Source organism: Cuculus canorus, chromosome 1 (genome assembly GCF_017976375.1).
Source record: "Cuculus canorus isolate bCucCan1 chromosome 1, bCucCan1.pri, whole genome shotgun sequence".
Taxonomy (NCBI): domain Eukaryota; kingdom Metazoa; phylum Chordata; class Aves; order Cuculiformes; family Cuculidae; genus Cuculus; species Cuculus canorus.
Genome location: NC_071401.1, coordinates 8,742,753 through 8,769,360, shown reverse-complemented (window position 1 = coordinate 8,769,360; position 26,608 = coordinate 8,742,753). Strand labels below are relative to the sequence as shown.

Here is a 26,608-nt window from a genome sequence, read left to right as displayed (position 1 = left end):
TCATAAGAAAAACAGGTCAACCAGAACAAAGAAGTTAAAATTGGTTTTCTCTTTTAAAATTAGCAGTCACTATAAACACTACACAATTACCTTGTTCATCTCTGCATCCTCTTGAAAGCTTTTCTTTTGACACAGAAATGGTTTAGAAATCCATTTTTTGATTCTGAGGAGGAGATACAGCAAAGATTTGGGACTTGGCACTAAGTTGAAGGGTACTGGAAGAGTTCTCCCTTCTTCAAAGTAGGAAAACCAAAGTTTAGCCCTTGCAAATTTCCATTCTACATCAGCATCATCCTATTAAACAGAAACAGGGCTGTTAATGCACTGTTAATACCACCTTGACCATCAAAGATGTTCTAGCTAAACTTTATGTGTTTTTTGAATGTAATTGGCTGAAGTTAATTTCAAACAGATCGAGAACTTGTTTATAATCTGTGAGAACCAAATTTCAATGAATGGAACTATTCTTTTTTATCCATTTAAAATGGAATTACAAGAGAACAAAGTGGATTTGATTTAAAGATTGGTTACTCCAGAGTGAGTGCTAGTAGTCTGCAATACAGGATCACAAAGACAGACCTCTTTGTTTGGCAGTCTTTGTAAACACGCCGATAAGAACAAAACCTCTGACTTAAAAGCACACAATGCAATTCCCAAGTTAAAGCTTTATGGCAACACTCAAACTCATCTACTAGGGCTTGACCGAGTAGCTTGCTTGCTCGGAACACTGTCATGCTCAGTAAATAAAAAGGAAAAATTCCACTTTGACATAAAAAAAAGTATATCACTCAATGAGGCTACCAGATCTGATTTCTTATCTTACTGGTCTCTTCTGTAGCAGCTAGACTATTATATTTTTTTGTGAAGAAGACGCAGTGTCAGAATTTTAAATTACAATTTTACTCTATTACTTTAATTGTGAAGTTAAAAAAGATCAGGTGAATCTTACTTAATTCCTTCCACTTGCTGGAATATATGAGTAAATCAGGTATGCTATCATCACCATGGTTTATGTTTAACATTTACGATACCCAAAACACTCACTTTATTTCTCCCTGTAAAGTTCAAGAGGGTTTTCTGCAGAAAGGATTGACGTCACGTTCAAGCACATGACTCAATATTGCTGTAGACGGTTTTAGAAGCTGTTTGTGTCAAGTCACCATACTTTTGGATAATAGCATGTTTTTTGTTGCTCTGAACCTGATAATCATTCATTCTGTGGCCTCCTGAATCAGAAGAATCTGAACTTCCCTCTAGAGAGGTTCAGAGGCTCTTGCTCAAGCTGAACAATGCTATTGCCCCAGATCAGAGCCCAAAACCTGGTACCAGAGCCATGTGAAGCAACATGAGTCTGCTGCTTTGTGGCAAGGGCATCAGCTTAGGAAAGCCTGGGATACCCAACTCCTAGAGATCTGCTGCTTCTTTTTTCTCTAAACAATGTAAAAATTTAGCCCTTTGTTTTCCATGGGATGCAAAAGTACCTGCTGATATTCAGTAGCCCTGCTGACTACTCTCTCAGGTAAAGTTTTTTTCACTGCAGAAGACTAGAACAACTATTGTTTAAATAGAAGAAAAAAGCATATTTTAGACTAGCTTGCAAGTTCAAGGCATAGGAAACAAGACCATCGTTGCAGCATTAGGGACACTACTCAAATAATAACTACATAATAACAGGCAATAACGGGCAAATGAAAGATTCACACAATGTACCCCATCCTCTTCAGGAACATAACACAGTTCAACAGCTTCTTCGTAGTCTTGTCTAGTTCTTCTTAATGCAAGCACATGCTGTTGGGTAATTTCCACGTATTTTATAATAAAAATGTACAGTGGAAGTACTATTTTGTCCTACAGTGGAATTAATATTTTGTTCTACTATATTCCAAAAGCCTATGTGCTATTTTTCTTAAATAAGATGTCAAGAAGAAGATTGAAACAATTAGCTATAAGAGTAAATGTGGTGATATCCCATCAGAAATGGAATTTTTACCTCAATTTCCTGGAATGAACTGTTGATCATTGCGATAAGCATGTTTAGTAAGACAATGACCATGGTAACATTATAGACTCCATAAAGGACATAACCAATATTTTCAATAAATTTGTGTTTATAATTGATGACAACTGATTTAACTTCCGAGAGTCCAAATATAGCCCAGAACAATGTCTTGAAACTTTCTTCAACACTAAAAAGAGAAATTGAACACATGTATATGTTATTGAAGAAAAGTTGTATATTCTTATTTTATAAATTGCTAGTTACAATTTTCAGACATTGTACAAAGTTTTCCATTATCATAATCTAGAACTCTACCATAGTGATAATATGCAAAACAAGTGACTATATAATTTCATAGGTACAGGCTGTGCCATAATGTAAGATTCCAATAGAAACACCTGATTCAGTTGAGGAATTATATATACATTCTCCAAAATATATTACAAAGATTCACTTGTTAACTACATGCTACATGTTCGCTGGGGATGTGAATGTAAATAATTAACCAGTAAATACTTTACTTTATTTTAATTATACAATTATTTCACTTAGTATTATTTCCCCATTACTATGACTAGCATTCTGAAACTGTGAAGAAGATAGGATGTCTGACTGCAAATCAGCATTTTTCCAACAATAAGTGTCACAGACCATAACCCTCCAGCTCAATTTTCACTATTTTAGAACACCAGGGTAAGGGTAATAAGCTATGGTGTGGGGACACTGAGGGGTTTTTTTTCAGGTTAGTTCATTTAAATACATGTATTTACTTTCAATCAGGTTTTTTATATGTATACATAAAACATAAGTCCAAACCTCTGAAGTATCTTTTCCTATCTATCTCCACCTGTTTGAAGATATATCTTTTCTTGCTTTGAGTAAGAGTTGTCACTTTCCCAGATCCAAAAATGCAGTAGCATTGCAAAGCACATTTTGGATATTATTGTGTTATTGTTAGGAAAAGAAGTTAAAAGAAACTTTTAATTTTCAGTTGTGAATTTACTTCTCTGCTTATAATATTTTACCAGTGAATTGTAGTTTTAGGTACTTTACCTATTGTGTGAACTAATAATAATAAAATAGTAGTAAATTTTTTTCCCTTCTTGGCCAAATTTGGTTCCTGGTTGAGCATACTTCACATCAACTACAGCTTTAATATCATAACAGTTAGAAAATAAGTGGGCAAGGGCTGCAGAACATGGAAAAGAATGAGTTTCCACTCAAGAGATTTATCTTAAAACTTCCATTTTTTTTTACTAGCAAGAATATTTCAAATTTTTGTAAAAGTCAGTGTCACAAAGCTCCTCTCCACATCAGCTCCTCCATCCCCTGTGTTAAGAAGTTATTGTCAATGCCCTCTAGAAACTTCCTATATTGCTTGTGCCCTGCTGTGTTGTCCCTCCAGCAGATATCGGTGGTTAAAAATCCCCATGAGGACCAGGGCCACAAACTTCTTCCAGTCCTTCTGATCAGGCATTCCACAGCTGACATCCATCACCCACGTTGGTTTGCTCTCTAATCCTGACCTATAAACTCTGGCGGGCTCATCATCCTAGGCAGAACTACTGGTATTCCTGCTGCTCTCTTATGTAAAGGGCAACTACATCTCACCTTCCCAGCCTTTCTTTTCTGTTTTATCATAGTAGTGTTGGGGTCAAGAGCTCATCCTCTGATTTTAAATATATCCTCTAAGCACCAAAACAAGAGAGAAAATTACTACTTAATCCAAGATTAAGAAGAAATTTTAAGAGATGCAAACCTTATAAAACAATTAATAAACAATTCATACAATGCAAGTAACTGACTTTCCATAAAAATAGTCCACAATCATTACATTTTTAATGCTCTACTTACGTTGTGAATGCTTCATTTTGTTTTGCCCCCAGATAGTAGGAATAGAGATTAAACATGCCTATCATGAAAGCCACAAACACCATGATAAATATCACCATGAACTTGAAGATGTCTTTCACAGTTCTGCCAAGTGATATCTGCAGTGGTCCAAAGCTTTCATTAGCTGGTAAGATGTAGGCTATTCTGGAGAAACTTAATACTACCGCAATTGCATACAGGCCTTCAGATATTATCTGAGGATCGGATGGATCCCAGTTTATTCTGGCTAGAAACGAGAAATGAGAATTTCTGTCAGTATTTCAAGATACTTGTGGAAGGTCTTTCTGAAATAGCAGCCGGAGTTGAGGGAAGAAATCCTAGGCAACCAAAACAGCACTAGTCACTTATGTTTACTGAACTGAATTGAGCTAGTAGTGCTAAACCCATCTGACAGCTCCGTTGACTGTACTTATTAGATCTCCATTATAAAGATGGGCCATAAGATCACTGAGGTAACTTTTTGGGAGTTGAATTTCAACCTATTAGAGAATTTAAGTAAAATTCAGCTTACAGGGTGAGGTGATGAAATTTGAATAAAATAAATTAGAAATGTGATTCGTCTGAGCTATCCAAATGGAACTGGTTTGATCATTAAAGGTCATCCACAACTCCAAAACTATGGGAACAATAATGTTTCCCTACTTCTTTTCTATCTACTCCCCTTTTTACTCATAGTGATATACGAACCTTTCCTGGCATATACCAAAAACCATTTCCATCACCTTTTCTATCACCATTTCTATCAATCCCTTCTGTTGAAGCTAATCCACATGTGTGAATTACTTGAACATCCTCTTGATCATGGGTGAACATGACACTGCTGTTTGACAGGGAACCCACTGAACTGAAAATAGGAATGTTCAGGTTCAAATCTGTACTTAAAAGATATACTTATAGAAAAGTGTCAGAAGATTAAACCCAAAGCAATACCATTCAGGATACATCCTAACTGGAGATTAAGGCATTCTCCCATGAGGTAGGAGGCTTAAGTTTAATTCACTGCTGTGCTTCAGGCTAAGAGAACAGGTTTACCTGGGATTGGTTTCCCAGTTTCCCACATCACAGCAGTGTTATCATCTGCTTTTATTCTACCGCGAATGCCAAAAAATGAAACAAATAATTTATACTGCAATAAAGGTAATCACTGGTATTTGGAAAAATATTAATTCGGGATTAAAATTATATTCTTCAAGGAATTTACTGCCATGCACAAGTATTCATGTATCGTGACAAAATAATGAATGACTCTTGTTAAAGACATAACAAGGCTCAGTTATCACATATTCATTGACTTGTTAGCTGCTGTGTGTTTCTTGTAGGTATGTGCATATTCTTTCGTTTATTGAGGTCTGCACTCTAAAGCCTGCCACACATTATATGCAAATGAGAAAATGTCTGTATGGCAAAAGGCTGCACATTTTCACTTAAACAGACATCTTTACAGTAGCTTTGCCTCAGATTTTACAGTAACTAAAATCAAACACGGCAGATATTTCAGTATGGGCTAGAAGTCAGACGTCTATTAGGTTTCCAGATGAGCTGTATTGTCACAGAAAGTTTGAGGTGGGAAAGGGACATCTGCAGGTCATCTGGACCAAAACTTCTGCTACAGTGGGACTACCTGGTTGCCCAGGATCATGTTCCAGATGGCATTTGAATTTCTCCAAGGATGGAGACTCCACTATCTCCCTAGGCAATCTGTGCCAGTTCTCGATCATCCTCACAACAAAAAATTGTTTCCTGATGTTCAGACGGAATCTCTTGTGTTTCAGTTTGGACCTATTACCTCTGGTTCCATCACTAGGAACCACTGAAAAGAGCCTGGCTCCATTCATTCGCTTTGTGTCCTCTTTTCAGGCATTCATATATGTTGATGAGATCCCTCTTGAGCCTTCTCTTCTCCAAGCTGAACAGCGCCAGGTCCCTCAGCCTTTCCTTATTAAAGAGATGTTCCAGTCCCTTCATCATCTTCACATGGCTTTCTCTGCAATGTGACCACATCTCTCTTGTACTGAGGAGCCCAGAACTGGACACAGTACTCCAGGTCTGGCCTCACCAGAGCTGAGTAGAGGACAAGGACCATGTCCCTCTACCTGCTGGCAATATTTTGCCTAGTTCAGCCCAGAACATCATTGGCCTTCTTTGCCACAAGGGCTCATTGCTGGCTCATGTTCAGCTTGGTGTCCACTGTATATTTATTTAATGTTGTAGCATTAAATATTCACTATTAATATTATCCATGTTAGCACTATCATACATGAATGTCTTCCAAGTAGACTTTAGTGTACATGTATAGACTAAAACATGCTTAAGTGCATATCAAAGTCATGACTCATGACTGATGTCAACAGAAACTCCCCCTGTAGATGGTACCGTATTATATAGTAAAAGTGAGTACAAGACTTATGCTTGTCATACCCAGAAACTGTGAACATAAACAACAGCCCCTGTTTGCAGATCCTTCAAGTGGGTGTTACTGAAAACTGAATTAATATTTCACTAGCTGCTTTTATAACTTATGTGAAATTTGTAACTTACCAGTAAAATTTATAAGACTATGATTTAATGGGTTTGAGACTATATATATTAATTGCTCTGCTTTTTTTTATAGCCTGCATAATGAAGAAACGCAACCTTACCGGAAAGAGTAAGGCATAGAATAGAGATAGAAATTGGTGTAATTCAGTATCTAGAGAAAAAATATCTAATAAAAGGAAGAGAGACGTGGTAGTATTGAGAGTAAACACAAGTAAACAAAGCTTCATTTTTTCTCATTTGGGGAAAATAACTTCTAGTCATTTCTCACATATGACAAGCAACTTTATTAACATTTTCATCCCTTACTGGTAAAGAGAGTGGACTGAGTAATATTAAAATAATATAACAGAGTTTCTGAGCAAAGAATTAGACTAAGGTCAAAAGATACATTGGTTATATTGGCAAAGCGGGTTGAAAAACTCCTGTACCTCATTGCTTAGTTCTGCCCCTGCACTATAGTGCATCATATTTGCAGTTGTGCCGGCACAACACAAGTGTTTGCAGGATACTAATGTGTAACTGAACAAATGAAATTATCTGGGTTAAAATAACCTTGAAAATGCGTGGAATGATAGCAAGATTATTTGATTTCAGATCATTTCAGTGCCTGATATCTAGAACAGTCCCAAAGAGAGGTATGAGCTGAGCGGAGAGAACTGTGATCAAGTAGTAGGGATGAGAACGAGAAGAAGGGGCAGGAATTTCTTAAGCAGTACATTGTGGAATTAAAGTATAAGAGTCTTACTAATAGAAAATCAATGTATTGTTCCAAGAAGTAAATCTTAGTTAAGTGGAATCAACTTACCCAAGGTGTAGTATTTTATGTTGGGCTCCAGTGTCGGACTTGTCAGATCTTTCATATTTGCATCAACAAAGTTCTGGGCTCTGGACGCATGCCAAAATGCCATAAATCTGGCTATGAATGATGCTGCAAAAATTGCTAACATACCAAAATCAAGCATATTCCATAATTCAAATAGGTATTCCTTCGGACCTTGGGACCAAATTTCTTTACATTCAGACCATATCATGCCTGTATAAGACAGAACAGAGAAAACAGTGTATTCTTTTATGTTCATGTTTGTTTCTTTTTATATTTCATTGTGTGTAGGGTATGCTCTTGGTTGCAGTCAAATCCAAAACTATTTTGGTCAGTGGCAGTTTGAACACAAAGTAAAATCCTTTAAATCGCCATTTCATATACATTCCAGTACTACTTTCTCATGGAAGTAATAATAACAATCTTTCATACTGCTTTTTCCTGTACAACTACAAAAGCTTTCAAAGAGAAGAATGGGATCTGAGTATTCCCATCTGTTATAGACTCAGAAAGAGACTGAAAGAGCAGAAATGCTCCAGCATGATCAAATAGCAGTGTTAGAACTAATAGCAGAACTCACATTTTCTTATTTGCAGAGTTCCCTGGGTACAGTCTATTTTTTCTGAAATTGCAAATATATGTGACAAACAACCATGGAAGTAATAACCATAACTAATGCTTCTTTCACAGGGTAAAGGTATCCGTTTGATTCCTAATTATTCTGCCTTAATAATAAAATACAGGAGTACAATATTAGTTTATGTCATTCTTTTTATTGAGCAAATACTTTTCCTTTTCAAGATAAAATTTATTTAATCATGAACTACACTTCTAATAATCTAAAGAGAGTTTATAAAAAATTGAATTGAAATAATGTCACTATTTTTTGTACTTATCAAATTGTCTGAAGAAATTTTTCATCATTTTCAGATAGGATAATTATAATGTTAATTACAGTAATTAAATTCAATGATATATCTATATGCACTGAGTCAATTTTCATTAAGTGTCTTCTGCATGACACTGAAATAAATAAGAGATTTAATCAGAAATCTAGAACTTACAAATAGGAAATTACTATTTACACCTTTATTATCAGATGAAAACATTGATATTTGTAGACTATTTGGGAATCTAAGTGCCACATTGTTCCTATAATGCACAATTATATTAAAATACAAATGGCTCTATGATTAAATAAATAAAGATTATCAATGTCTTTTAAAGCTATAAGAATTAGCTGGTGTGCAAATGGCTTCAATTTCAATCACAGACAGCTCATAAGAGCAAGATATTTCAAATGCATAAGGTCTTGAACGGAAGTAGATTTTGCTTAGCTTGAATATCACTCTCCGGTATTACTGTCTTAACTTTAACATCCATGAAATATTTGGGCATCTAACCCCCATTGGAATAAAGGATATTAGACCTTTAATTAAGAATCGGACAGCTATATATTTTGAGTGTCTGTGCTCAAGTTCTTATGCTGAATCAACTGCATCGCCAAATTGAATGGATCAGCTCAGAGTACAATTCAGAGTATTCATTTCATTCCTATGTTGGGATGGAAAAATCTAATGCTGAATGTTCAGAGGTATATATTCTGCTTCTCTTTGGTCAACTAATAACATATTTAGCTATATACTATGAATTCTGCAGGCATGCTTGCAAAATAAGAGATTATCAGCAGAAAAAGACAATTGGACACAAAAACCTGGCCCGTGATGTGGAAGTCTTTCCCTTTGGGAGCTGACACAGCCCAACTAAAAAAACCCAGAAAACTGGTAAGACATTTTCCTTTAATATCCATAATGCTAAAATCATTGACATTCAGATGATGTAGCTTTCACTTAAATGCTTAACCTGAATGTTTGCGATTAACTAGGCACATGTGAATCCTGATAACTTCCATGAACCCTCAGGCCAACATAGGAATGCAGCCAGTTGACTAAACTGCCTTTGTTGTAATCCTTAATAGGAAGGATTAAATTGGGTCCAGCCTCACCGAAAACATAGCAAGACAAGTTTAAGCAAAAATTAATCTTTACCTATTACCCAAGAAATAATGAGCATCTCCATCCATGAGAAACAGGACGTTTTCATCCTAAATAGCTGTTTTACATTGCCTGTTGTCTCATTAGGCCGGAGTTTGGTGCCATCAAATCTGTCAGCTGCATTCATGACAAGTAGACCAAGAAAAATGGTGAAAGAGGCTGCATGGGCTACGAACTTCATAAATGGTCCACGCATTATCCTCCCCAGCTGCAACAGAGGTTATGAAACACAAGGATATTGCATTGTCTTCTTCCAAAACAGACGTGTAAAAAGAACAGTAACACAGAAAAATAAATAATTCAATATTTCAATAACACACAGGAACAGATACTTGGAAAAAGTTGTGCACTATGATGCCGTGCTGAAAGTCGCCCTTAAAAGTTTCCACTTATTTTCCGTTTTCAGATGTGTAATCTATCAGTTTCACCATATACGTATTTTTACCTCAGTGTTTTGAAATAATTCTGTAATTATGTTATGGCATCTATGTCTATTACAGGTTATCAAAACAAAAATTTATTATAGCTGTTGAATTTATTGCCTGCTAGTCATCTTTAAGAGGCACCAAAGAAAATGAGATTTTGACACTTACAGAAAGCATTAAATTGTCACCAGGAGTGAATTATGAATAACGAATTCTGTTTCTTGACTGACAGGATGCTCAATTTAGCATTATTATTGTGCAGTTTTCCCAACTTATTTTCTTCTAAAAAAAAAAAAAAGTGATGAAGCCTCAAAAGGTTGTGCTTATCATAGAATCATAGAATGGTTTGGGTTGGAAGGGACCTTAAAGATCATCTAGTCCCAACGCCTTGCCATGGGGCTCTGTAGTGTCTTAACCTGACTCCTTTAATGGAAATGTCCCAAACTTTGTGACAATGAAGAACAACATTAAAATGATTTAGTGCCACACTTGAAAAACCCAGAAGTTTCATACAAGTTCACACAAGGCTGAATATTTAGCAATTATTTACTATTTTTTCGAGTGCCTCTATTAATAGTAAAAGTCTTAGTTGGCAGCTGTAAAAAATATTTATTTTACATGAAGACAGTACCTATATCTGACAAAAATTTCTTGGAAAGGATTGAAAGCAAGTATCATGGATCTCAGCTGAGATATAGAATATGATGTCTGGAAAATGGAGGGGAAAGCAGAAAGATAAGTTACTGGCATTCACATTGTTGGTACGCTTCTTTCAATATCAAACTCAGAATTCTGATGTCCCTATAATCAGCTTTTACAGAAACACAGTAAGAGGATACAACCGAGGATGCAATGGTAAGGTCTCAAAATACAGATAACATGAAGAAAATCAGACACATGTAAAGATACTGTTAAAGGAACACTGTCAAGATTACCAGGCACAAAATTCGACCTTCTTCCTCTTTTACATTATTTTGCAAATCCATGACACTCACACTGTTTCTCATTCAATAAGATCAATTTATCTGAATTATTTTTTCTGAATGTATTTATGGAGAAGATATCGGTCAGAAAATAAGAATCAGGGACAGAAAGAGCAACATGTAAAGACAAGTGCATAACCTTGATAGTTTGGACTTCTCTATAAACTAGAATCCCTCCTTAATACACTTTCACTGTGTATTTTGACATATTAAATCCCCTCCCATTGCACAGACATTTAGACATAATCTAAATGCTCCGAATCCCTTTCTGTAGTTTGATTGGGCTTTGTTTCGGGTTTTGGTTTGGTTTTTTTTTTCTGGTTTCTGACCCTCTGTGACTTTCGTTTGCTATAGTTTTGGAAGAGTGATTTATAGGTTGGTTTGGGTTAGGACAAGATACACAATAGTTATACTGTGCATACTTTGACATGTATTTGTCTGTATATAGAATCATAGAATCCCTAGATTGGAAAAGACCAATCTGAGATCATGCAATCCAACTGCACCTGCCCAGTACTAAATCATATCCTGAAGCACTTAATCTACACATCCTTTAAATACCTCGAGGGATGGTGACTGAATCACCTCCCTCGGGAGTCTGTTCCAGGGCCCGATAACCCCTTAATTGAAGAAGATTTTCCTAATATACAATCTGAACCTCCCCTGCTGCAACTTGAGGCCATTCCCTCTTGCTCTATCACTTATCACTTGGGTGAAGAAACCAATTCCCACCTCTCCACAACTTCATTTCCGGGAGTTGTAGACAGTGATAAGGTCTCCTCTCAGCCTCCTCTTCTCTAGGCTGTTTCTCAGTTTCCTCAGCTGCTCCTCATAAGACTTGTTCTCCAGCCCTTTCATCAGCTTCACTGCCCTTCTTGGGACATTCCTCAAGACCTCAATGTCTTTCTTGTAGTGAGGGGCCGAAAACTGAACACAGTATTTGAGATGCCGTCTCACCAGTGCTAAGTACTAGAGTAGAATCACTTCCACTTCCCTGGTCCTACTGGCCACACCGTTTCTGATATAAGCCAAGATGTCATCGGCCTTCTTGGCCACCTGGGCACACTGCTGGCTCATGTTCAGTCAGCTGTCAACCAACACCCCCAGGTCCCTCTCCACCAGGCAGCTCTTGAGCCATTCTTCCCCAAGCCTGTAGTGCTGCACAGGGTTGTTGCATCCCAGGTGCAGGACTCAGCACTTGGCCCTGCTGAACCTCATACCGTTGATCTCAGACCACTGATCCAGCCTATTCAGATCCCTTTGCAAAACCTCCCTACTCTCAAATAGATTGACACTACCTCCCAGCTTAATGCCATCCAAGAACTTACTAAGGATGCATCCAATCCCCTCATCCAGGTCATTGATAAAGATATTGAACAGAACTGGATTCAGCACTGAGCCCTGTGGGACACCACTCATGACCAGCTTCCAACTGGATTTAGCTTCATTTGCCACGACTCGTTGGGCCCGGCCACCTGACATTGCTAGTGACTGGAGTCATTGTCTGACATTACCCCACCTTTGTGATTATGCAGAAACAATCAATATTGTAACATTATGGAGTATGGCATTGATAAGAAATTACAAAATAGGACTCCAGGTAGTGCATATATCACAAAGGAGAAAAGCCCTGGTAGCAAAAAGAGAGATAATGCATATTCATTTTTTAGAAAAAACAATTTCCTAACTCTTCATATAATGGACATAATGTTCAATTTATTCTCCTCTACCACAGTGCAAAAGAGGAATGTGCATGGTCCTCAGAATATGCTTCTAGAAAGCATGTAGGGACTTACGAAGTTACTTCTTCAGAAATGCCAACCCCAGGTGTCTGGAAACTACAAAAGAAGACTCAATTTCTAATTCACATCCCTCATCTTGTCCAAGGGCTGGATGAATTGCTTATGAATTCATAAACCTAAAAATCTAAATTCTATTATTAATTAGAGCTGAAGAGCACAGACATTAGAGATTCCTGGAGATAACTGAAAAAAGCTTTTATTCTTTCAAAATGACGTGATAAAACAGTATTCTAAAAGCTTTTGGTTAATTACGTCAGTAGTTACACTGAATTACCGATTAGAAATGTCAAGTATATGGTTTACAAAACCGTGGAATGCCTCCAGGTGGATTGCTGGCCAACAAACAAATAACAGGTAATCTTAATTCTTTTCAGCATCTGACACTACAGAATTCCTGTCAAATCAATGGAACTTTGTCACATACTTCTATGAAATTTCTTCCAGACCTGAAACTCAATTCAGCATCTATGGTCCAAGCTCAAATTAACTTTTTTCCTAAAGAGGAAACTGATCATCTATACAGGCAACTAAGTGAGATGGTGAAAATGACATAAAGACATTTTTGCCTTTCTCAGGGCCACGTTGTGAGAATACAAAGAAATGTGTCAGAATACTTCTACTGCAAACTGTTATTTTTACCACAGACAGTGTGAGTACTCCCTCTGTTCTGTCTCTGTGCCCATATATAGAGAAAGAAAGAGTATTTCATCTTGGTAGGAGGAAAAGAATTTTATAAAATTCCATAAATTCAAACACAGAATGGGCTCTGTTGATACAGGTCATGTTCTGCATTGGAGCCATCCTATCCTGAAATTAAACACTGAAATTAAACATTTTGTCTTCAAAAACCAGAAGAATCAAATTTTGAAGTATGAGTGAAACATAAGATAAGAAATCGCATCTGGTGAAAAAGGTGGATTAGATTTTACATTTGCAAAATATGATGAAAAAAAAGTATTAAACATGATTCACGCTATGAGATGATTAAACAGCAACAGAGGAAGTGAAACTTTAAATGATGTTGTTCCTTGAACCTTGACTTTAAAAAGCTACTCTGAAATAGCTTTTTCAGAATAGTTCAAAATTACTTTAAGATCCAATAAATCATTGAAAAAGAATCTTAGAGTCATAGAATCATACAATAGTTTGGTTTGGAAGGGATCTTGAAGATCACTCAGTTCAAACCTCCTGCCCATGGCAGGGATATGACATGTCCCACCAGATCAGGCTGCCCAAGGCCCCATCCAACTTGGCCTTGAACACTTCCAGGGATGGGGCATTCACAGCTTTCCTGGGCAAACTGTGCCAGTGTCTCACCACCCTCATTGTGAAGAAATCCTTCCTTGCGCCTAGTCTAAATCTGCCCCTCTCCAGTTTCTACTCATTGCCCCTTGTCCTATCACTACAAACCTTTGTGAACAGTCCCTCCCCAGCTTTCTTGTAGCCCCTTCAGCTATTGGAAGGCTGCTATAAGGTCTCATTGAAGATTTCTCTTCTCCCGGCTGAACAACTCCAACTCTGTTAGCCTGTCCTCATATGGGAGGTGCTCCAGCCCTCAGATCATCTTTGTAGCGCTCCTCTGGACTCGTTCCAGAAAAAGGAAAATAACAAATAGACAAATCACCGCTATAGTTGAAAACCAATTATTGTAGTACGTTAAATCTCAATGTATGTTTTAAGACAGAAGTATTAATAAAAATCCTCGTCTATACTACACAGAAAAGTGAAAATGATATAACTGATTTTTATTGTTCAAGCTGAAAGAAATGAAAAATTTCACAAAACAGAAGTCGCCCATCTTTCTCCTCTCAGAGAAAAATATAAAAATAGCAAACCACAAAGACATCAGTTCTTTCTTTCAATCTTCCTTCTCCCCTGAAATCACTGTATGTGCACATGATTTGACCTGCTAAAATCATGGATGTTATACTGTAACGTGTTGAATAATATCTATAGGATCCCATTTATTCCCTCTAATATACTCTCAAGGGAAATTTTCCATCAGTGTCCATTTAAAATGGATAGTGAAAAATTAAAACAGAGATTCAATACAAAGTTTAAAGAGGTCAGAACTTGTAGCTTATCTTCAGTGGAAAGTTTTTCCATAGTATACATCATCCAAAACAAATAGAATGGTAGCATCCAGATCCAAAGAGCACATTATAAATGGATGCTGAGGAGGCTGTGTGATAGCTTTAATAAACTCATGAAATATAATGAGCATTAGCACTGTCTTAACCAGTCAACAGAGTTCGCTTTGACTTTTAGAAAACTGATGATGATTGTTTTAATTTTTGGCATTCATGTTTCAGTAACTTTTATCTACTAATTTTTAGTAGTAAAAAGTAAAATTGAGGTAACGGAAATCAACCTACAGCTTGAACTTAGTCTAGCTCCAAGTCAATGGGAAATGAGGATCCTCCGCATCTTCCTAGCTAAAGCAACAACTAAGTGAAGAACAGTTTGACTCATTGCTTTTAAATGACAATTTCTACAAAGCGACTCTTGGTCATTCATTGTAATTCAATTTAATATACATTGCACTTAACACAATTACCTCTCTTAAATACATGCAATCCTGCAGCCATTCCATCTTAACTCATCTTTAAAACAACGTGTTTCTGAAGTATTCTTTAATTGATACCCATCCTTCACCTCTGTTAAACAGGAAACTACATATAGATAATATAGGAGTTAATAAAAGGTCATTATGAAATTTCACGGACTGACCTTACTACAGGGAGCAATCCAGTAAGCCATTGAAAGGAATGGCAGTCCTACTGCAACAGCAAGAACCACCAGAAACTTCACTGCCATGGTCTGCTGCCGTAAACCAGACAAATTCTCATACCAGATTGAAAGAAGTTGTTGCTGGCAGTTTGGATGTGCTACAAACTGTAACAAAGAAAAGGAGCAAAACAAAACAACATTGCTGTGAGAGTATCTTTTATTAAAGTAACAGCTATGAAGTGCATTAGGAACGTGGGAATAGCAAAAAACTCTTTCAAAGGAACATTAACAAGGGTGTAAGAAAAGAGTTTTTGATAACTGCAGTCTCCCAGAATGCAGGCATGTTGCTATCAGCAACAATAAATCATTTAATTTTAAAAACTTTTATAAACTTCAGTAGGCAAACTCTACTTGTTTTTCACATTTATATTTTCTTGTTGCTATCTCAGAAAGTCCAAACTGTAGTCTTTCTGTTCTGTAATATATGCCATACAGTCTTTAGTTATGACAGAAAGAATATGCCATATTTTCACACGCTAAGGTGAAGAAAACCATTTCTTTCAGCTGGCATAAGAAGACAGCTGTCACTTTTGCAGGTAATCAGCTAAGAACTATTTATAACTTGGTTCTGGAATCTTTTGGGCAAACTCTGCTAAACCAAAGTTTGGTCTCTAAACCTCTTTTTTAATCAAAACCTTTGAAGAGTAAAAGAAGCATCTTACCAAGGTAAATATAAATAAATAGCAGACTCTTTTTCACGGTACTTTTTTAAGTTTAAACCAGGAAATATGATTAAAAATTTAACTGAACCCAATATATTTTTTCTTGAATAGTACTCTGTATTTAAAGGACAACTGCCTGAAAGTGCAAGAAACGTCTTTATTCGGGCAAGAGAAAGTGTTGAAAGAAAGTCCATATTCAAGGAAGGATTAAGACTCAGATACTATGAAGGACAAGGACAATGTGATATCTTCCCTTCAAAAGTTGTTTCAGTTCTCTTTGGTGACCGTCGCGTGCCAAGTGTTTCGCAGGTTTGTGTTCATATGCAGGTAGGTGCTCCTCAATCAAAATGCTTTTCTTCTTTTCCTCCCTTCATGAATACATGAATGCTCCTCATATATAAGTGTTTAAGGTTCAGCCCAGAAAAATATCTTTGTAAAAATAGCTGAAACTCTTCCCTGACAAATTAGATCTGTTCACAGTGGATTTTTAAAAATCCTGATTTTTATTTTTTTTTTTGGTTAAAAAAAAGATATTGTTAATTTTCACATTGTTGATCGGATCCATTTCATTACGTAGGAAAAGTTTTATCAAAGGTCTTGCTACTCTGTCAGGAGATAGCTCTACTTTAGGGTAACCTACTTTTGAGAAACCTACTTTGGAGTGTATCCCTGAACTGTATCCTCTTGATCTTTGGTTGAACAAACATCATCACACAAATAATTTCTCCCTGGTTCACACATATGTCACCTGGAACATTAAAACCTGTATTATCCAAGAGAAGTTTCCTGGGTAATTCAAGGGTCTTGGTGCAGCTACTAACTCAGCTGGTTCTACAAAGTACTTTTTATATGCAGACCAGATTACTAAATAGACAGTAGAAATGGAAGTAACCCAAAGAATGGATGATAACTCCTGTATTCAGGAATTCCTAAATAGTGTCTCTGAACAACTATACAGACAAATACATATTTTCCATCAGACACTCAATTTTACAGGTTTCTCAATTTTCTGAGTAAGACACAACAGCTTGCCAAAAATGCGTATCAATATTTCCTATCGTGCAGTGCACAGGACTGCTGTGCTATCCTCTTTTTTTTATTAAGTCTTATATTTTTCCAGATGGCAGAAGTACTGCTAATTTCTTCCATCTTTTTTTTTTTAATAGATTAAAACTAAAGACAAGTAAATATCTACAAATTTTGCATATAGCTTCAAATTTTTTCCGAGTCATTTGCTTTCATACTCAGTGTGACCAGTATTCACTCTGAATATCTGCTTCTTGTTTATATCGCAAACAGTTTGGGGCAAGTATTCTTTTGCTTGTAAAATACACAGTTCAGAAGGGCCCAAATGTTCATTTAAGTGTCAGAGGCTATCAATACCTGAATATTTAATAATAGCATGATTTAATACCACTATAATGACAAGTCTGTTTGATCAACATAATTGCTTACTTTTTTAACTTCATACTTAATGGCGAGTTTTAAGCGGCTAAGGCTGGGGCGACCATGTTCTCCATTGTTATGGCTCATCTCTACATCACCATTCAAAATAGCTTCCACTTCTTCTGTATTTCTGCACAAATCAAGGAGTCCAACTACAAAATCTTTGCATTGCATAGACAATTTCTTGTAATCATTCTAGAAAAGAAAAGAAGAAAGGAGATAACTCGCTGTTTAGACCTAACATGACAGAAATAGTTCTACATCCCATCTGCACATCTGTGAGCATCAGCAGTTTGTTTGCACCTTGTTATGTTTTTGTTGTTTTTTTTTTTCCTAGTAGATTAACAGGACTGTTTTATCAGGTATCTACTGAATGCTCAAAAAGCAGGCTTCGTCTGACGTTCGTTATCTTCGACATCCACATTATCAATTTTGACACCTGAATTAACTTCTCTAGGCTTGCTTTAGAGACAACTAAAAGCAAAAAAACCCACCTACTTTCTGAAACATTGTATGGCATATTTTAATGACTATTTAGATGAATAGCACAGGGGAATTTTTCTATTCACTGACTGTCACAGAAGTCTAGATAACTAGCTAAGATGTAGAGATCTCAATTGGACAAAACGACTATCCTACAGGGAACATGTCTAAACAACTTCCCAACCTCCCCAAGAATTACATAAATATTTTGAATTTTCTTAGGCTTTGAATTATTCTCATAAATCTTATCTTTCTCATTTTCCAACACCTCTTCCAGCTTGCAAACACAAGATTTGATTGCTGTTTTCCAGCAACAGTCAGTTGTGCCACAGACAGCACAGTGATACCACATCTCTAACTTCAAGTCAGTGCTCTCTGTATCAAAGATCTGTAGACAGACTTCACCATGAGAGCCTAAATATTGTTCTACAATGGCAAATTCAGTTGCTTATGGCTTTAACTACCAAATATTAATCTCAGTCACGGTTTTCCAAAAGGTGTAAGTCAAAACAAAACCCAAATATTTTGATCACTGCAATTCATATTCATTAACCACTTCTTACTTACAGCTGTGTTAGGGTCAGAAAAGATGAACACAGCTAGACAGATAAGGAGTTAGGTGGATATAAAGATAACTATCTAAAGCTAAAACATACATACAGATATATTGCCCCAGCCTGGCTCTCATGAGAGATTTACTCATACATGATATATAACTGATATATAATTACTTACATATGATATCATTGATACTTTTGTGATCTCTGCTGATTTTAGTGTCTTAAAAACATTATATTACTGCAGAATTTTTCCAAAACAAAAGAATGAAAAAAAAATGCCAGTCACCACACATCAAACAAGGCTGCTCATTTAGTCTCTATTTCATGTTCAAAATATGGATATTTTTATTAGTGAGACATTTCCCATCTTCTAGTCTATTCTTCACAGTATTTCCTCATCTTCTACTCTTAGTCTCTGTTCAGTCCCTTCTTTTTAATTACTTCCTTCACACTAACTGCCATCTAATGCGCACCGTGGTAGAGAAGCCATTATTTTGAGTATACAGAGTACCCTAATTTATCTGCCAAGGGTGCACTTCATGCGTGTTGGTGCTTTATTACTCACAACACCATAATACCAGTTTATTACTTGGATATATCAAAGAACTGCATCCAAGTTTTACATTTCACTTTACTTCAATGGATGCAAACATTCATAGACAAATAGTTACAGACACTTTGTATGTCTACATAAAAATGCTAGTGATTTATCTTTTTAATAATGTAATATAAGCAAGATAACTCAGATCTGCCATAAAAAAGGAACTTTAATGTCATTTTTCTACAAAGACAACAGAAGTTGAACGCTAAAACTAACCATTCCTTGACATGCTGTGTATTTTATTATAGTATTATTTATTTTCATTCTCTATAGAAGAATAACAGTTAGAGATTAACCAAAATCCTGACTTCTTGGCACTACAGAAAGACATTTTTTGACAGTAAAATATTAATTTTTGTTTGGCTTTCATTTTTTGTAGCAGTAGCTAAGATAAGATTCAGTATTCAATCATTTTAATACATAAATGCCCTCTTCAAAATTAAGGGAAAAGTAACCATTTGAGATTCACAGACAAAGGAAAAACATAGAGTCAATCTAGGCTAGATGCCATGAACTGTTCCAAACTGACATCTGACTCTTGAACATCAAATGAAGAAAGGAACATCTTTCAATAAATTTAGGAATAAGTTAATTTGGCCTTCATAAAGAAATATTACAAAATATTGTAACACAATTGTAATATATTAGTATGTGCATATTTACAAGATATAGAGATACATATATAAAAGAAATATATATGCACACTCATACACTCTTCATCAATATTTTCCAGCACTGGTGACTGAGATGTGATATGGATTTTCAAAGCAGCATGTGAGGATACGATTTCTCCATGGTGGAGTCCAATGCCTTTATAGAATCATAGAATCATTTAGGTAGTCTTAAAACAAAAATCATATGCGGTAATTTATTCTAATGAAGAATATGATTTTTTTTTCCTGCGTGTAGCCCCGCTTATCAAAACGAACATTGGGTGGGTGCTTTTAAAAACAGCCACATACCCCCATTCACACTCTGCAGGATTATCCCTTCTGAATTTAGGTTTGTACATATTATCACAGCACATATTAGCACCCAGTACATTAATCCACAAACTCCATCAGTTTATTTTCTCATTTGCAAACGCAACAAAACAGCTTGCCCTCCTGTGAAATACTGCCACAGCTGTGATCAGTGGTGGCAGCTGAGCTGAAACAGCCTCACTGGTCAGGTTATAGCAACTGAGCTTGGGGGAATTCAGCAGCACCCAGCACTGCTTCTGTCCAATCATGGCACAGGGCATTTGTAACACAGCAAAGTCAGCTGAAGGCAATGCACATCCCTGCTCCAGCTCACAGTTTGCTGTCTTGAGACATACTAACTTAAGAAGAATTTATCCTCTTAGGGAAGGTTATAGAGGGCAGATGGGATGATAATATCTTAAAGTGCTTTGGGGACATTTGTCAGGGTCTCGAACAGAAGGAAGGTAGCTATAGCTGGAGAACTTTGGTTCTAAGAAATCAAGTGTGTTAACTTGCTTGGGTTGCCTTTTCCCTCTTGTCTCTTTAGTCCACTTCAATGTGTAGTGACAGCAAAAATGATTAATGTGCTCTACTCACCATCTCACTATCTCTCTGTCACACATGCACAGAAACCTCCCTCTCCCCCAGACTCTCACATGTCTCTTACCATTAATCTGAGCCAGGGGAATGTGGTAATTTGTTTGGCTTAACTTATTTTTGAAAATGGCCAAAGGCACACAGATAATTCCACAAGTTCTCCTGTACTGCCAGTAGTAAACTGAATGAATTAAAAAAAAAACAGTCCTGGGAGACTTGAGAAGGTAGTTAGCAATTAAATTACAGTTGGAGGCTGTAAAAAGAATCAACCCTTAATTCTGTAATAAAGTATTCATGTACTTGATTTTATGCATGTGACAATGTTGGTTCAGGGCTCCTGAGCAGTTTAGCAAAAAAAAACATTTTGCCAAATTTTGTCACACCAAGAACGAGGGGGCAGCACTGGCTGCTCCCACTCTGCAAAAGGAAGGTGCTGATTTGAGGTGGGTGCTGCAGGGGACAAGGAACCAGGGGAACAAGTTCATAGTCACAAAGGAATGACAAAGAAGAGTACGCGTTGACAGTGGCTGCTGCTGCTGAGAGGGGTCACCAGCCTTTTGCAGTTCGAGAAGCGACAGGCTGTCTTGGTGTCCTGGATTAGGGAGCAAGCAAGCCACGGTCACTCTGAAAACTTCAGCTGACCATGTTGCCTCACCTCTGAACATGTAAGCAGGAGAGGATGGCTAGGAAAGCATGAGCATCACCACAGCTGATTGTCCCAGAAGAAAGGGGCCTTCTCCATGTGGCCTTCTGTGACCAGTCAAAGGCTCCTGCTGTCCCCCAAACTGTGCCGTGGATGAAAATGCTCTCAGGGAGCAGGCTGACGCTGAACCCCACAGATGATATGCTGCAGTGCTTCAGATCGCACCCTGGCCCTTCTTATTGAATTACAGACCAGAAACACAGGTATCGCTACATGAGGACTGAGGATTTCAAAGCAGCTTGTGAATGCAAGTTGGACCTAAATTTTGGATTTAAGTGTCTTAGTAGGCAGATAAACACATTATTCCCTTTACAAAGGTGGCTCCTACTCCTTAGACGCCCCAGTAGTTCTTCTTTAAAAGGTAATGTTAATGGTTCTCTGAGAACTGACAATACCCATGATGAAGTTTGGGCCCTGGTTCCTCTAGTGGGGTTGTATAAATGAAACAAACAGAAAATCAGATTTTGAGATGATAAATTGAATTTGCTTCTCATCAGGAGAGCAAAGAGTAACATATTTACATGTATTTTAAAAATACATTTTTCTACTCCATCACATTAAACGATAAAACAGTCTGTTGCCATTATAGAAAATTGCAAAGGAATTTATACTAAATGCAAATCTTGCCCATTTTGAACAACACTGGGCCACAGCTGTCCCTCTCCAAACTCCAGGCCACATCTCTGCAGGACATTTGTCAGATATCATCTACATCCTTACGGACATAGTAGAGATATTAGCTCGAGGGTGGGCAAACAATTTAGACGATGACAGAAAATATGAGCATAGTCCCCTCAAATAAAAATAATCAATATAGTATCAAGCCTTATAAAGCTGCACACAACTTAGCCATGCCTTAAACAACTAAATTAAATGGTGTTCAGAAAATTCTGAAAAGCTCAGAATTATTCAGGAAGCCTGAATCAGCTGCTTGCTTGGTACAGAAATATTCCTACACTGTGCTTGACACATCCGTCCAGTTAGCCTTCCTTCAGAAGCAATCTTTTGCTTTCTTCTGGTTTTACTCCTAATAAAGGATTAACATCCAAAAGACTTGTAAAAACAATACCTGCATCCAAATGCAACAGGCGTGTAATGCTAGATAACCCTATGAAGGTTTGAAGCAAATAAAGTCATTCATTCTGGAGAACAACAGTTTCCACTGATTATGGCATTTGCTATTCTGCATGAATCACAGCTTCATGCTCAGTGATATCTCTAACCATAACTGACAGTGTAAGATAGGAGAGAGAAGTAGTTTATAAGATAGTCACAAAGCAACAAGCACCACAGTTCAGTATCAACCCTTTCCATTGCCTCTGAAGAAAACCTGGGAACCGCTTGTGCCACTGGTTGCTGGAGGCACGTGCTAGCTGCAACAAAACCCCATCAGCACTATAAAATAGGTGACTTTTAAACAGTGTATTACTAGAAAATTAAATTTTCATTTAGGCAATGTTTTACATGCTCTAAATGGCTCAGGCAAACTCTAGGTGGAGCTAAAGATTTGCCATGTCCAGCTAATCTGTGTAAATAAAAATACTTGTTTTGATTATAGTAATATGTGTAACACATTTTTACAAAACCTCACATTTTTAGGAAAAACACATTTTTACACAGGAGTTACACTATCCAGATAATTGTAGCAAACTCCTGAAATAAAGTAAAGGCAACAATTTTTAGATAAATTTCTGCAAGAACAGATATGAGCTTGCAGGAAAACAAGCAAGCCTAAACTCAGTAAAGACAACAGTTTCCATTCCCGGCAGCTTGACCACACCACCTTTGTACTGCCTGCACGGAACCTAAGCCAGGTATTTCTCAGTCAAGCCCAGAGGCTGTCTAGATATAGTAAATATTATCGCTTACCAACAGTGTAAATGTTAGTCTTGTCAATGCATGAACTCCCTTGTCTTTAATATTTATTCAGAACCATCACATGATTTTAGCACCTACAAAAATGTTCCCAGAAGAATTTATGTTTTCATTTGCCTGTTCCTGGTGAAACCTTAAATTAAGGGAGTTAAATTTCTGTGTTGTCTTCTGCTCCTGGTCCTCACTGTTCCTATTCACCCTCACTCTACTCTGAAGAGCATGTACGTTCCCAGCAGAGCTTGGCGGATTAACACCCAGCAATACGGAGCTACAATGTCTCTTGTCTAGTTTGCCATTTCTGCTGAGGAACCTCAAATCTCTGCTGCAATTCTTTATATGACGCTACCTGAGAAGTAAAGCTCTAACTTTAGAGAAGGCAAGTGAGATAAAAGAGGAGCTAAAAAACCAGAAGTCACTCAGGGATGAGCCATGTCACGTTGAAGAAGGAACTCCACATGGCACTTCAGGCCAGGCTACAGAAGCATGCTTTCTGAACTAGACTACCTGTTCTCATCTGTGTGCTCCATTCCCTGCAACAACATTGAACTCCCAGTTCATCTCACCAGTTATGTACTGCAGCATACATTTGAAGGACATTTCTTGCTGACAGTTCCAGATGATGATTTCATTTATCTTTACAATAATCTTAGCTTGTGTCGCTTCAACCGTGGTAAGTGGAGTTATACAGTCCCTACAAATTAGACATACTATTTTTCTCAACGTAGCTGTGAACTTAACAGGCTGCATTTATGGTAGATGAAAAATGTTTTTCTGTTCCGTTCTGTTCTAAATTTATTCCCCTTTAAGTTAATCAAGTCCCTTTGTTCACATCTTCAGCAGCTGCTAAAGAGAAAGAAACAAAAGTCCGTGCTTTAAATACTCTGAACCGTACAGGAAAGCACTGGATGAAACTTCTGTCCACCGAGGTCCTAAGGATTTCTGCCAGGGACTTCATGGGGTAGATTTTCATCCTCTGCTTTAAACTGAAATGCTCTTTCCAGAATTTGGTCTTAGTGATACAAAATAAACATTCTCATCTGCTCCTATTCCAGCTGTTTAGCTGCTGTTTTGAAGAAACGTTAGCACATCCTCCCAAGAAATAATTCAGTTTTTTACAATGGATTGGTGCCACAAAGGTGCACCTACAAGGACAAGTCAGGAGTAAAGAATTCATAATGGCAGCATCTCAGCTCAGGCTGACTGAACAGAGATGAGGTCACAATCTTGAGAACTGTACCACTGCTAACAAGATTAACACTAATCATGGCAACTTCAAACTCTTCCTAACGCAATGCTGGAAATTATTCCCTTACTGCTTTGGAGGGAGGTTGATAGGATATCAACCTAGTGAAGTCTAGATATCTTGTTTGGTCACAGCAGTATCATGTACTAGCATAGGCTTTCAACAGGGTCCCATAAGGAAAACCCAGTTCAAGTGACTTTAGATAAAGTTATAATTAACACTGCCTATGTTTGCACAAGGCCTGACTTTGCATCTACTGAGAGCAAAAAGCTTATTTTTCCTGTGTTAACACAAATAAACCGTGGTAAATATTTTGGTAGGTTGTTCAACATTGTTTCTACATAATAAGAAAAAACCCAAAGAATATTAATTCGTCAAGGATTTAAGGAACCTTTTTTTTTCTTGTTTTCCAAAATCATGCATTTTTGTAACATTAAAAATTCTATCTAAAACTGAAAAAATCATTTTTATATTGAAAAATAAAAGTGGGACAGCAGTCCTACTGCAGTCCTGTCTTTCTCTTGTCCTAACCCAGCTTCACCCATGGGTTTGAAGGGATCCCTTACTATCCTGCCTGATAGGAAGTGAAAAATTAACTCCCTGGCACTTTCTACATAAGAATTACAGTCAGCACAGAGTAATAAGAGATTCCCAAAGACTTAAAATCTCACATTCACTAAACAATTATACATTTTCCCACACTACCCTGCTGATTTGTGAAGATGATGCTGTTCTCTTCCTGTTCAAGGAATGGGAGAAAGATGGTTGACTGAAGTTCGCAATTCTGTGTCTGTCAGAATCGATATCCTTCTACTCACCTTAAACTCTTTTTCAATGTTGGCAAGTACGGCCAACTCATTGCTGAGCTCTAAGGCAGTCATTACAGGGTCTTCACTGGACAAAGACAAATACGCAGGGCTTGCCAGACCTTTGTAGGCATTGATTCTAGACCTAGAATGGCTAAAAGAGTCATGCTTTTGTTTCTGATTGCATTCACTGCACTTGCAGAAATAGTCATGTGGCCTATCGATCCGAGCTCCTTTTCTCAGCAGAGTGTGGACAATCTCATATTCATGGCAGTGAGCAGCCAGAATGATTGGTGTAACATCATGGGAAAATCGTGTGCCATCTTCATCATATGCATAGAAGTCATCATGCTGGAGCTCCGACTGGCTAGGACTCAACGCAAGCCTCTTGCCTTCAGCAAATGCAGGATGGTTTAGGATGGCTTCCACTATCCGAACATAACCTTTGCTGATTGCCAAAAGCAAGGCATCCCCAACCCGAGACAGGTTCTCCTTCTTCAGCAGAAGTTCTGTGATCTCCAGGTGCTCATTGGCAACTGCCAGCTGCAAGGCATTCTGCCCCATATAGTCCACACAATTCACATTGAGTGAGGAACATTCTTCCAGCATTTTGCGAATCACTGGAATATTTCCATATTCTGCTGCATCCAAAAAGCGCTCTTCCTCAAGAGAAAGACTTGTTGAGTGGTCATTAAACATATATGCTGGCCCTCGACTGGCCTGCCTCCTCCCCTTCTCCCGGAGAATGGTCTGTCGTCGGAGCGCTAGTCTGTTCTCGTTGCCTCGGCTGTGTGGAAATAGAGAAATTAATAGTTCTGATGTATGCAAGGGCATATCCATTTTTAATAATAATTAATAAAAATATTTTCTTATTTATCTGCTGCATTATTTTAATCCACCAGGGAGACCAGAAACCCTCACTTTGATGTACTCTGTAACCACTGTTGCTACACAGCCCAGGAATCAGTAGCCAGCTACATTTTATTTCAACAAAAAGAAAAAGCTCTAGGCAATCATCATGTAAGACTACCTCTTTCCCCCTGTTTTGTCCTTCACAGCTTCGCATAACATTTAGTGAAATCAGAATATGCTTCATGTTACATGGGTAAAATAACTGCTTTAAAGATAAGGTTGTTTTTTTCAAGTTTACACTCTTGTTTCTGCCGCACTCTTGTATCCAAACTTCTCATCATCATTTGGTATCCCACATATTTCTCTGATGTATAGTCACTTCATGAAAAGAACTGCTTCTTATTTTAATTTAGAAAAGAAGGAAGCATTATAACATTTTTTACCTCCAAAAATTTCACTTTCTGTTTGCAAGAATATTTTCAACAGAAAACATTAATCTAAGTTTGAGAATTGA

At 37.3% G+C, this 26,608-nt stretch overlaps 1 protein-coding gene across 3 annotated transcripts in view; it reads right to left on the bottom strand.

Moving 5' to 3' along the window:
* Positions 1 to 26,608, bottom strand: part of TRPC6 (transient receptor potential cation channel subfamily C member 6) — a 101,537-nt gene that overhangs the window by 15,949 nt on the left and 58,980 nt on the right. For 2 of the 3 annotated variants that reach the window (XM_054056499.1, XM_054056501.1), the window contains exons 2-9: positions 25,255 to 26,029; positions 17,422 to 17,607; positions 15,245 to 15,409; positions 9,299 to 9,512; positions 7,236 to 7,463; positions 3,854 to 4,118; positions 1,991 to 2,186; positions 91 to 294 (exon numbers count right to left, since the gene is read on the bottom strand). In XM_054056499.1, coding sequence (XP_053912474.1) covers positions 91 to 294; positions 1,991 to 2,186; positions 3,854 to 4,118; positions 7,236 to 7,463; positions 9,299 to 9,512; positions 15,245 to 15,409; positions 17,422 to 17,607; positions 25,255 to 26,029 — 2,233 coding nt within the window. The remainder of the gene's footprint in view (positions 1 to 90; positions 295 to 1,990; positions 2,187 to 3,853; positions 4,119 to 7,235; positions 7,464 to 9,298; positions 9,513 to 15,244; positions 15,410 to 17,421; positions 17,608 to 25,254; positions 26,030 to 26,608) is intronic. The other variant, XM_054056500.1, reaches the window with a different exon arrangement.